Genomic DNA, 11,246 nt, shown 5'->3' with positions numbered 1-11,246 from the left:
AGTTGGGTTATTCCATATTTGACCCAAAGTTGGGTTGAAACAACCCAGCATTTTTTAGAGTGTAGCCTATGTATTAACTCAATACTACAAGTTTTTAAACTAAGGTACCTTTTAAATGCCTTGTTAGCTAACGGCTTTGTCTTGTTGTATTGTGTTAGTTTAGCAAAAGCATCTTCTGAAGTCTACTGAAGATATATATTAGGCATGCATGTATATAACTACAGTTGCAGTGCTGATTCACCGACATTCCAGTATGGAATACATATAGCGGCCCATATCTAGCTATACATATCTATGTTTGGAGCCCTCATTTGGTCATCAGATGTAACATCATCTTTTCGCCTTTGCGTTTTGCCCATTGTCTTTTGCAGGCTCTCGTAGTGAGTCCATGTTGAATCCAGTCCACCATATGGATATATTCCTTGATATTACAGTAAAAGGCTTTTATGATGTGTAGTGTGTGTTGAGATGAGTGGAAACAAATGGCAAGTCATTTCACTCGGCGGCCTTTGCTTAACACTGATTATAAAAAATGTTCTGGGGCTATCGCTGCTAGGCTGAAAAAGGGTATTTCTACAATAATTAGACACAATCGGGGTTTTTGGGAGGAAGGTCAATCCATAATAATATTAGATTGGTTTTAGATGTTCTCGATTATAGTGATGTGTTTCAAGAGAGTGGGTTTTCTTTTTTTTTCTTTTTTTTTAAAGCATTTGATGCTGTTGAGCATCCATTCATTTTGAAAACCTTGCAGCATTTTGGTTTTGGAGTAAGATTTATCAATTTAACTGAAATGTTGTATAATGGAATCAATAGTTCTGTAGCGCTTGGTCATGGAACCTGCACAAGATTTTCAATTAAAAGGGGGATTCGTCAGGGAAGTGGTAGTTATTATTACTGCTTATAATGTGTCACGGATCGGCCAGGCTCAGCCACCTCCCAATCACAGCGAACACCTTCACCTGAATACTGATCACACGCACCTGTCACTAATCTGCAATCATCATCAGCCACCCTTCAAAAGCACACACCTCACTTCACTCCAGTGTCCGGTCTCGTTCATACGAAGTGGACTCTCTATGCTATCCGTGAGATACATTGAAAGACTTACCTCCCTGTTATACATACCTCCTGTGTTTCCTCCAGTGTGTTCCCCTGTGTCCCATTCCCTAGTCCGTTCCAGTCATCAGCGCCGTGAAAGCTCCGTGTACCCTTCAACTGAGGTGTGTGCAGTCCTCTGTCTCCATTCCACGATCTCCTGAAGGACCATATACGGTGTTACTCTCCTTATCTTCCTTAAAGACTGATATTCAGCTCTATTACTCACCTGCCCGAACCAATCTGCATTCCTTGTTGAAAATAAACTATATTGTATTTTTTCTAATCCTCTGTTTGCTGAAAATAAACATTATTGTATTTTTCTAATCCTCTGTGTGAGTCTCCTTCCGTAACAGAAGACCGGACCACAAAGGATTCAGCAAGATGAGTGCACCCAACCCGTTCCAAGAGATCGTGGATGCCCTCAAACAGATACTCACCCCTGCCATTGTCACACCACCTGTCACGCCCGCCACCAACACCGCTTCCTCTTCCACGACAGTACTTACCGATCCCATGGCCAGACCAGCGCCCTTCTCTGACTTGGCGGAAGAGTGCAACGGATTTCTGCTGCAGTGTTCGCTCGCACTGGAGATGCAGCCACATCTTTACGCTACGGAAAGCGCTAAGATAGCGTTCATCATATCACTGCTGACGGGGTGAGCACGGGTCCCAAGCCGGTACAGTAATCAAATCCCTTGATAATTTTATTGCACATTTCCGAGAAGTATTTGGTAAACCCATAGGTGATACCTCTGTCTGTGACCAGTTATATCATCTCCGTCAAGGGTCTCTGTCCATAAATGATTACGCCCTAAAATTCAGAACCCTCGCAGCAGCCAGCGGCTGGAATGAGCGCGCCCTTCTGACCACCTACCGGCAAGGACTGAAGCCAAGGGTGCAACTTCAGCTCGCAGCCTATGATGATTCCTGTGGCTTGGAAAGGTTTATACAACTATCCATCCGTTGCACTACTCGTATGCAATCTTGCATTGTGGAACATCAACTCCCACCATACACTCCACTCCTTCGTCGGCCAGACAACATCAGCCCTCCAGAACCAGGTCACGAACCCATGCTAGTGGTATCCGGATACGTGAGGGGGACGAGTGGAAGACTGCCTTTGTGACCCCTACTGGTCACTATGAATATCTTGTCATGCCATATGGACTGGTAAACACCCCCTCCGTATTCCAGGACTTCATGTTGTACTGTGGAGCTGGGGGGCATGTAATCGCTGCATGCCCTATTCGTCCGCCACGACCTATGGTGAGTGTAATTAAGCCATCAATAGTTACTATGCAGCCCCTCACCACTGTTGTAAAACTTACTGCCTCCGGTGTCTCCTTTCCAGTACATGCCCTCTTCGACTCTGGCTCAGCCGGGAACTTCATCTCCGGGAATCTCTGCCGCCAACTCAATCTCCCAACCACGACCACCAAGACCACCGACCAGGTCCAATCGGTAACTGGAAAACCACTCAGCCTAAAGGCATGTACGTCACAGCGTGGGTCCGCTACTCTTGCAAGTTGGTCAGTTGCATGAAGAAACACTCCATCTCCTGGTTCTGGAGGAATCCACCGCTGATGTGATCTTGGGGCGTCCTTGGTTGGTGCAACACGACCCTACCATCTCCTGGAGAACTGGTGAGGTCCTGAAGTGGGGCAGTACCTGCTTTCCTGACTGTTTTCCTCATCTTCCTCAGCCGTCACCCCTGCACTCCGAGGCCCTCACACTCTGCTCCACCTCCATAGAAAGCCTGATCGATAAACGGTCAGTCGACATTCCAGCGTGTTATGCCCCCTTCAGTGACGTATTCTGCCCGAAGAAAGCCTCCCAGTTACCTCCGCACCGGCCATGGGACTGTGCCATAGATCTGATTCCGGGTGAGCCAGTGCCCCATGGAAGGATTTATCCCTTGTCACTCCCTGAACAGAAGGCCATGGAGGAGTACATCGAAGAGGCTTTACAGCAAGGTTACATCCGCCCTTCCACGTCCCCTGCTGCTTCCAGCTTCTTCGTGGCCAAGAAGAACGGAGGTTTGAGGCCCTGCATCGACTACCGGGCACTAAATAAAAGCACTGTGAAGTTTCGCTACCCACTTCCCCTCGTTCCAGCAGCTTTGGAACATTATGGAAGGCATTCTTTTCCCTCCTAGGTGTGACCATAAGCCTCTCATCAGGATGCCATCCCCAATCCAACGGGCAGACTGAGAGGAAAATTCAGGAAATCGGGCGTTTCCTTCTAACCTTCTGCCATCGCCACCAGAACTCTTGGAACCAATTCCTAGGCTGGGCCGAGTACGCGCAGAACTCTCTCCGTCAGCCATCCACTGGACTCACTCCCTTCCCGTGCAAACTCTTGGAACCAGTTCCTAGGCTGGGCCGAGTACGCGCAGAACTCTCTCCGTCAGCCATCCACTGGACTCACTCCCTTCCAGTGCATACTCGGATACCAGCCTCCCCTATTCCCCTGGTACGGGGAACCGTCGGATGTCCCTTCTGTCGATTACTGGTTCCGAGAGAGCGAGAGGGTCTGGGACGCAGCTCACCATCAGCTTCAGCGGGCAGTGCGCAGGGGCAAGACTACCACAGACCTTCAAAGGGCTGAAACTCCATCTTGCCAACCGGGTCAAAAGGTATGGCTGTCAATGCGGGACATCAGGATGCACCTGCCCTGCAAGAAGCTCAGTCCCAGATATGTTGGCCCCTTCACCATCCTCAAACAGATAAACCCGGTCACATATCAACTCCAACTTCCTCCACAGTATAAGATTCACCACACCTTCCATGTATCACTGCTGAAACCTCACCATCCACCTGTTTCTCTCTCCACAGAGCCTGGCCCGACGGAAGAACCCCCTCTACCGTTAATCCAGGAGGACGGTACCATCTACAAGGTCGACGAGATCTTGGACTCCCGGCGCCATGGTGGTCTCTTAGAATATCTTGTGGACTGGGAAGGCTATGGGCCAGAAGAACGTTCATGGGTTCCCAGAGCTGACATCCTCGATCCCACGCTGCTGGAAGCCTTTCACTCCACTCATCCAGATCGCCCTGGGCCCCGAGGAAGAGGTAGACCACCACGTCTGGGTTTTCGGCCCTCAGGAGCGGGCCGTGGAGGGGGGGGTACTGTCACGGATCGGCCAGTCTCAGCCACCTCCCAATCACAGCGAACCCCTTCACCTGAATACTGATCACACGCACCTGTCACTAATCTGCAATCATCATCAGCCACCCTTCAAAAGCACACACCTCACTTCACTCCAGTTTCCGGTCTCGTTCATACGAAGTGGACTCTCTATGCTATCCGTGAGATACATTGAAAGACTTACCGCCCTGTTATACTTACCTGCTGTGTTTCCTCCAGTGTGTTCTCCTGTGTCTCATTCCCTAGTCCGTTCCAGTCATCAGCTCTGTGAATGCTCCGTGTACCCTTCAACTGAGATGTGTGCAGTCCTCTGTCTTCCTTCCACGATCTCCTGAAGGACCATATACGGTGTTACTCTCCTCATCTTCCTTAAAAACTGATATTCAGCTCTATTACTCACCTGCCCGAACCATCTGCACTCCTTGTTGAAAATAAACTATATTGTATTTTTTCTAATCCTCTGTGTGAGTCTCCTTCCATAACATAATGGTTGCAGAGCTATTATCTATACTGATAAAAAAAATAGTGGTATTGAAGGTTTAAGGATAGGCAAATAATTATAAGTCAGTTTGCTGATGACACAACATTAGTTCTTAAAAAAAAAAAAAAATTAACATCAAATTCAACTAGTTTCAGGGCTACATTTGAACCTAGAAAAATGTGAAATGTTAACATTACATGAATTTCCTTTTCAGCTTTATTTAATATACAAATTAAGAGGGAAGTTAAATATTTATAAATATATATATTATTGTTTCTAAAGATAGAGAAATAATGGAAAATAAAAATGTGTTGAATAACATAGATAAATGTAAATCCATACTAAATAGATGGTTGCAGAGGGTTCTTACAATCTTACGAAGGTTTCTTTTGTCTAAAATGGATAGTTTGTCCAGACTTATTTACCCAGCCTTGTCCATATCAACACAAATGATTAAATTAATAAATAAGGTGAATTTTAATTTTATTTGGAAGAATAAATGTCAGTACTTAAGAATGGATGACATGATTAAAAAATATGAAGACGGTGGAGTGAATGCGATCTATTTTGAGATTATGAATGGTGTTCTGAAGTTGAAATGGTTAAAATCCTTCATTCAAAATAGCCACTCTTTTTGGTTCATTGTCCCCAATGCAATCTTTAACAAACTGGGTGGAATAAATTTTTTTCTACGGTGTGACTTTGAGTGTACCTCATTACTTGGTTTCTTGGATGATAATGGAAATGTGCTACTGTATAGAGAGTTTTGCGAGAAATTCCAACTGCAGTGTACTGTTAATATTTATAATAAAATGTTCAGAGCCATCCCAATTGCGGGAAGATTAATGGTTAAAGAAGACATTTTGTACTCCAAAGTCTCCCCAGAATTGAGACAGCTCTCCTTAGAAGGTTGCGATTTTTGTGATAACATTTTTTTTTTTTTAATGCTTATTACCCAAACCCTATTAGATGGGAATACATGCTTAAAGATTTTGATACGACAAAATGATCTGTCTTTTCCCCTCCCTCCTAAAGCTAAGGAGGTGAACTTCAAAATATTACATGAGATTTATCCTACCAAATGAATTTTTAAGATTAAAATTTAATTTTTAGGTGAATCATTGTGTTTTTTGTGAAACAAATATAGAAAATTTAGAGCATGTTTTCTTTTGTTGTGATATGGTGCAACCCTTTTGGAGAGATGTGCAGAACTGGTTATGGTCTAGGGAGGTTGAACTCCCACCCCTCGCTGAGAAGGTAATTAGGTGTGGTATTTGTCTGGAAAACAAAGAGATTTTCTTCTATGCCAACCTAAGTCTGATCAAGTGTTGTTAAATTCCGAAATTGAGTTTGTACCTTATTTGTGTGTAATTTGGAAGCATAATTAAAAAATTCACTCGGCGGCCATCTTTGAAACGCCTCTCGGGCATCTAATTGAATGGGGAAAAATCAAATATTCCAAAGCTATTCACCTTAGATTAAATTTCATATTTGAAATTCAATTTGAAAATAAATTTTGTTTCTTATGATCATATGGCTTTTAAAAAAAAGCTTTTTCGGGCTAGACCAGCAAATGCGCATGTGCGGTCCTAAGTGCGTCTCACAACACTGACTGTTTCTATAGCAACCGGAGCTTCTAATGGCAGCTGCAGTGACGCGATGACCAATTACCAATTGGCTCCTTTATTTTAAAGGCGGGAGTATTCCGCCAAATTGGGCATTACACTTTCTCTCATTCATAAGTAACACATAATGTGAGTGCTCCGTTTTTTGGGTCCAGTGCGCTGCAGAAACACGTGTATCTCCTCACATCATGGAGTTTGAGGGCTGCAGCTGCTTCAGACAGAGATTCGTGTTGTCCACACTGAGCGGAAAACGAGTCAAAATACCAAACATCAGATCTAAAGATGACAATCCCGGCCTGCGAGGTGTGTTTATATCACAACAGCACACGTGACACGTGATGCAGTATGTAAACAATCAATAACACAGCTCTTCATCATCATCAAAACATCTATACATGCATTATATGAAATACATTATCATCACAGCATCATATATCTACAGCACATGTTGTAATATTGTAAGGTTGAAATTCAGATTCAAGTTATTCCCTCTCTGATTCAGATTACAGCGTTTCAGTTTGCTCAAATTGTAATTTTTCTGAAATATTTTTTTGTTTGTTTTTATTCTAGATTGATTACCTTTTCTTCTTCTTCTTTTTTAAATGTCTGCACCACTGCATCAAACCAAATTGTAGTCTTTTTGCTTGAATGGCATTATTGATTCGACCAATGGGGTGGGTTTTGGGCGGGGCTACTTGTTTGAAAACAAGTAACTTGCTTGTAAAAACAGACTTAAAATGGAAGTTCTCAGATCTGATAATTACTTTGAAAATTTGTTTGTCCAAAATACTAGAAAAAAAAAGATATAAAATGATCTTATCTATGCTCTGGATTATGCATCTGCAAATCTGTCTGAATGAACAAATAATGGTGTTAATGAGAAGACTGATTAAAAGGTAAGCCAACAACTCATTTTGATGTCACTTTGTCACATCACATTCAGACTTGAAATGACTAGAAAACAATCTGTGTGGGTGTTTTTAGTGAGAAATCATATCAGCTTGGTGAAATAAAGGTATGTAGTCCAAAAATAAGTTGACCATTAAAAAGAACAGCTTAACATCGGTTAACAAATAAAATGTGCATGACTATGACATTTCTTATAGTTCTTGTAGTTTCTATTTTGGGATAAATGTATAAATGCTTAAAAAGCACTAACTTGAAATGTATCTTCCATTTTAATAAACAGAGCATTAGTTATATAGTTAGTAGTTAATTTTTTCTGATAGTACAAGTAATGTTTTTTTTAACCTGAAAAATGTGTCGACATTAAGTGTAACTGGAACATGAATTTACGTTAAAAAAAAAAACAGTAAGGACTTCAGAGTGCTGCGTGCCACTTGTATTCAGATTGTCATCATTCCTGTCTTTTTTGCTCAATGACTGCATCGATCTGCTCCTTCAGTTTCTCTCTGTTGTTTGAGATGTTTTTTCCAGCGACGTCCATAAGATCAGTGATCTTCTTACGGCTGTAAGAACCTTGAATGGTCCCATAATTGTTCCTCCAGGCCTCAATATTATCTGAAGAAAGAGTAGCACACTTAAATGAGAACAGCTAATATTTCAGTTTTATTCAACTAGACAATCTGAACTTGCCTCCACAGTTGACCACATTAAACAGAGGGATGTGAATCACGGTTGGAGCGTTTTGGCTTTTGAACACATAGAAGTCCTTCGGTTTCTTTGCCTCTTCACTGGGAACGTTGACTTCAGGGAAAGGGATGTTTAGTTCCTCACACAGTTTGTGAGTTTCCTTCACTGTCTGCAATGGAAAAGCCTAGCAGTATCACTTAATTAAAAGGGCTAGAAAAACATTTCATTTGAAATTTTAATTTGTTATTTACTGAAATTGTCAGGTTGTGACGAATAGGAATGCTAGCGGATGCTCTCTAGGTAAATATTGTTTAAATTAAAGCAGATGCACTTGAGTTTAATTTGATTTCTTTCTTGCTTTTTACCTGTTTGCACTATTTGTAATTATCTGTCAATGGTTTTAAACTCCGGTGGTCACAAGAAAAAAAGCAGCAAGATTATTTTTAAAAATCTCCTGTTGTCTTCTAATGAAGTAATTCGAGTAATTTATGAAAGTAATATGAAACAACATGACGGGAGTAAATGATGATTTCTAGCCATAAGACCCATAAGACTTTCGTTCATCTCTGGAATGCAAATGAAGATATTTGAATGAAGTTTAATGAGATTTCTGTCCCTCCATTGAAGGTCTGTTCATCAGGCCCAGCTCCAGCTTTGAGATGTCAGGTGGGTTGGAGTTTAAACATTATTTTATTTTTCCCTGTAACTTTTTTGGTAACTTTATTTTATAACAAAACGGGCAGGTCTTGACAGGGACTCTATATGCAGGGCTAAACGCTAGGGAGTTTTCATACTGGTTCAATTATTGCCCTACCAAAATTTCACTGGCCCCACCATAAAAAAATAAATATATATTTTTAGTATTTTAATAATATTAAATACAAGTAAACAGTCATTAGTAAAACAAGCAATAGCACAAATAAATGCAATAGAACAAAGATACAAATGAAGTAATCAGTGCTTTTAAGTTTTTCAGGTAGGTCTAATAGTATTACTGGTGTCATGATATTGTATTCTAGGCCTATCAAGTTTGGGGTTTCTGTCTCTGCAGACATGGTAGCTGTCAGACATCAGTAGTATTCAGGTACAAATACTATAATGTGTAAATTAAATATAGATTCACCCTTATTAAAGCTAAAGAAGTTCAGTCAAGAGCAGAGAGATTTTTTTCTTTTGTTTTTAATTAACGTTAATGGCACAAGTAAGCAGGTATATAAAGCTGCTGTCACTTTAAGACCAAATGCACGGATCTGACAACTTACTAGTTTCTTGTGCAGCTGTTTACATTCATAATTTTAACGCAGTTTAGGCTGTGCTTATGAGGATACTCACCAAAACGGGAACTAATTAGATTTAATTTGTGTGTATACATCTGTTTAAATGTCATAAGACGCAAACAGAGTGGGGTAGATTACTTGCAAATTGTAGTCCATTACTGATTACAGATTACATGACGAAAACTGTCATTAGTAACGTAATCTAGGGTTGCTCATTAGGTAATATATTCTTTTAGATTACTTTTTTTTTTATCAAACTTGTTTTAAACTTACTATTAAACATACCATATTGATATAAAAATGCAAGGAGAAAGAAAATATATTCCATTTTTTTTATATCAACAACATAAAATGCATTAAACATTACATGAAAGCAGGGTTTCCCAAATTGGGCTTAATGTAAGAACTGCAGTGGGTTTGTGAGTTGATAAAAAGCTAATAATTAAATAATAAAAAATGTAAAATAAATTATTTAAACACTTGAACACTCAAAATATAAATATTTAATTTGTTTACCTGCATGTCAATGTGACCATTAAGCAACATCGAACTGTAAACATGCACATATTTTATTAAATTACTGTACTGAAATATATTAACTTCATCAGAGATAGTAACTTTCCAAATTCAGAAGCATGGTTTGCAAATTTATTTACATGACATTTGTGAATATAGTTGAAGCTAAATGGTAGGATTTTTAGAGAGGAAAATTTAAAAAGAGGGGGGAAAAAAAGAAATGGGGCGAATCAATAAATTATGTATAATTGACTGCCATAATCATATAATCCATAAAGTAACTGTAATCTGATTATGAGCATTATAAAATGTAATATACTCTAATTATGAGTACTTGATTTAAGTAATCTGATTACGTAATCCAGATTACATGTAATCAATTACTACCCAGCACTGAAAACAGCATTTCTTATCACACTTGAACAGTTTAAAATCATTTGAATGTGTCATGAGTCCGGGCCCTGCGTTTCTCCCTCTCACCACCAGAGGTCGCCATCTCCCATCCTCACAGACTCCATTCCCCAAACTCCACACAACTGTCACTTATTACACCCTCAGTTGTTTCTCATTGTCATGGACTATTTATACACCACACTCCCACCACTCTGCCTGGCTGAATTGTAATTGTAGTAGATTGTATGTTGGTTGATGCAAGCACGTTGGTTGCCAAATTTGTATCCCTCACCTGATCCTGTTTTGTTGATGCATCCTGATCTGTTTTTGTTTCTTTTTGTCTGCCTTTCTGTTCATTAAATCTAAGCTTCACCTGCATTTGAACCCAGACCCTGTTTTTCCACGGTGCTCCCTTACCGCTCCGTGACAGAATTCAGCCAGCAAACATGGGTCCAGCAGGGAAACTCTTCAACATCCATCAGGGAGACCAGAGTATTGAGGAGTACGCCAGATACTTCTTTGGAGTGGCTCATCGGTCGGCGATGGAGAAGACCTTCCTCATGGTTGTCTTCTGGGGTGGCGTGGCCGAGCCCTTCAAGTCCCTGATGCCATACTGGGTCCCAGAGGAGTCGCTGGAGGACTACATTAACCTGGCTCTGCATTTGAGCGGCTCAGCCTTCAGGGTGGAGTTAACTACGGAGCCCACTCACAGTTCTCCCGAAGCGGCAATCCAAGGGGCGTCAGAGGCCTCGTCTGCCGCACCCAGTACCTCGCGCGCATTCCTGGAGCATCCCGGGCTGATACGCAGAATGCAGGAACCCCCGCTGATGTTGGTGCGAGCGGCGTGGTCTGCTCGCAAAGCCCCTGAAACGGCGGTGCCAGCTGATGTTTCCTCCGAGGCGGCGGAGCTCGCTTCAGGTCTTCCGGAAGCAGCGGAGGCCGCTAGTACTCTCTCCGAGGCGGCGGAGCTCGCTTCAGGCCTTCACGAAGCGGCGGTGTCCGCTCACAGTTCCCCCGAGGCGGAGGTGTCCGCTCACAGTTCCCCCGAGGCGGCGGTGTCTGCTCACAGTTCCCCCGAGGCGGAGGTGTCCGCTCACAGTTCCCCCGAGGCGG

General features: G+C 41.9%; 1 protein-coding gene across 1 annotated transcript in view; it reads right to left on the bottom strand.

The window, feature by feature from the left end:
* Positions 1-7,711: 7,711 nt before the first annotated feature.
* The window catches only part of LOC107654277 (cytosolic phospholipase A2 gamma-like), an 11,635-nt gene continuing 8,100 nt past the window's right edge, over positions 7,712-11,246 (bottom strand). The window contains exons 4-5 of the mRNA XM_016441301.1: positions 7,951-8,116; positions 7,712-7,875 (exon numbers count right to left, since the gene is read on the bottom strand). Coding sequence (XP_016296787.1) covers positions 7,712-7,875; positions 7,951-8,116 — 330 coding nt within the window. The remainder of the gene's footprint in view (positions 7,876-7,950; positions 8,117-11,246) is intronic.

Source organism: Sinocyclocheilus anshuiensis, unplaced genomic scaffold (assembly GCF_001515605.1).
Source record: "Sinocyclocheilus anshuiensis isolate Anshui unplaced genomic scaffold, SAMN03320099.WGS_v1.1 scaffold163, whole genome shotgun sequence".
Lineage (NCBI taxonomy): Eukaryota > Metazoa > Chordata > Actinopteri > Cypriniformes > Cyprinidae > Sinocyclocheilus > Sinocyclocheilus anshuiensis.
Note: the sequence above shows the minus strand (reverse complement) of the source record. Positions and strands in the feature narration are given on the sequence as shown.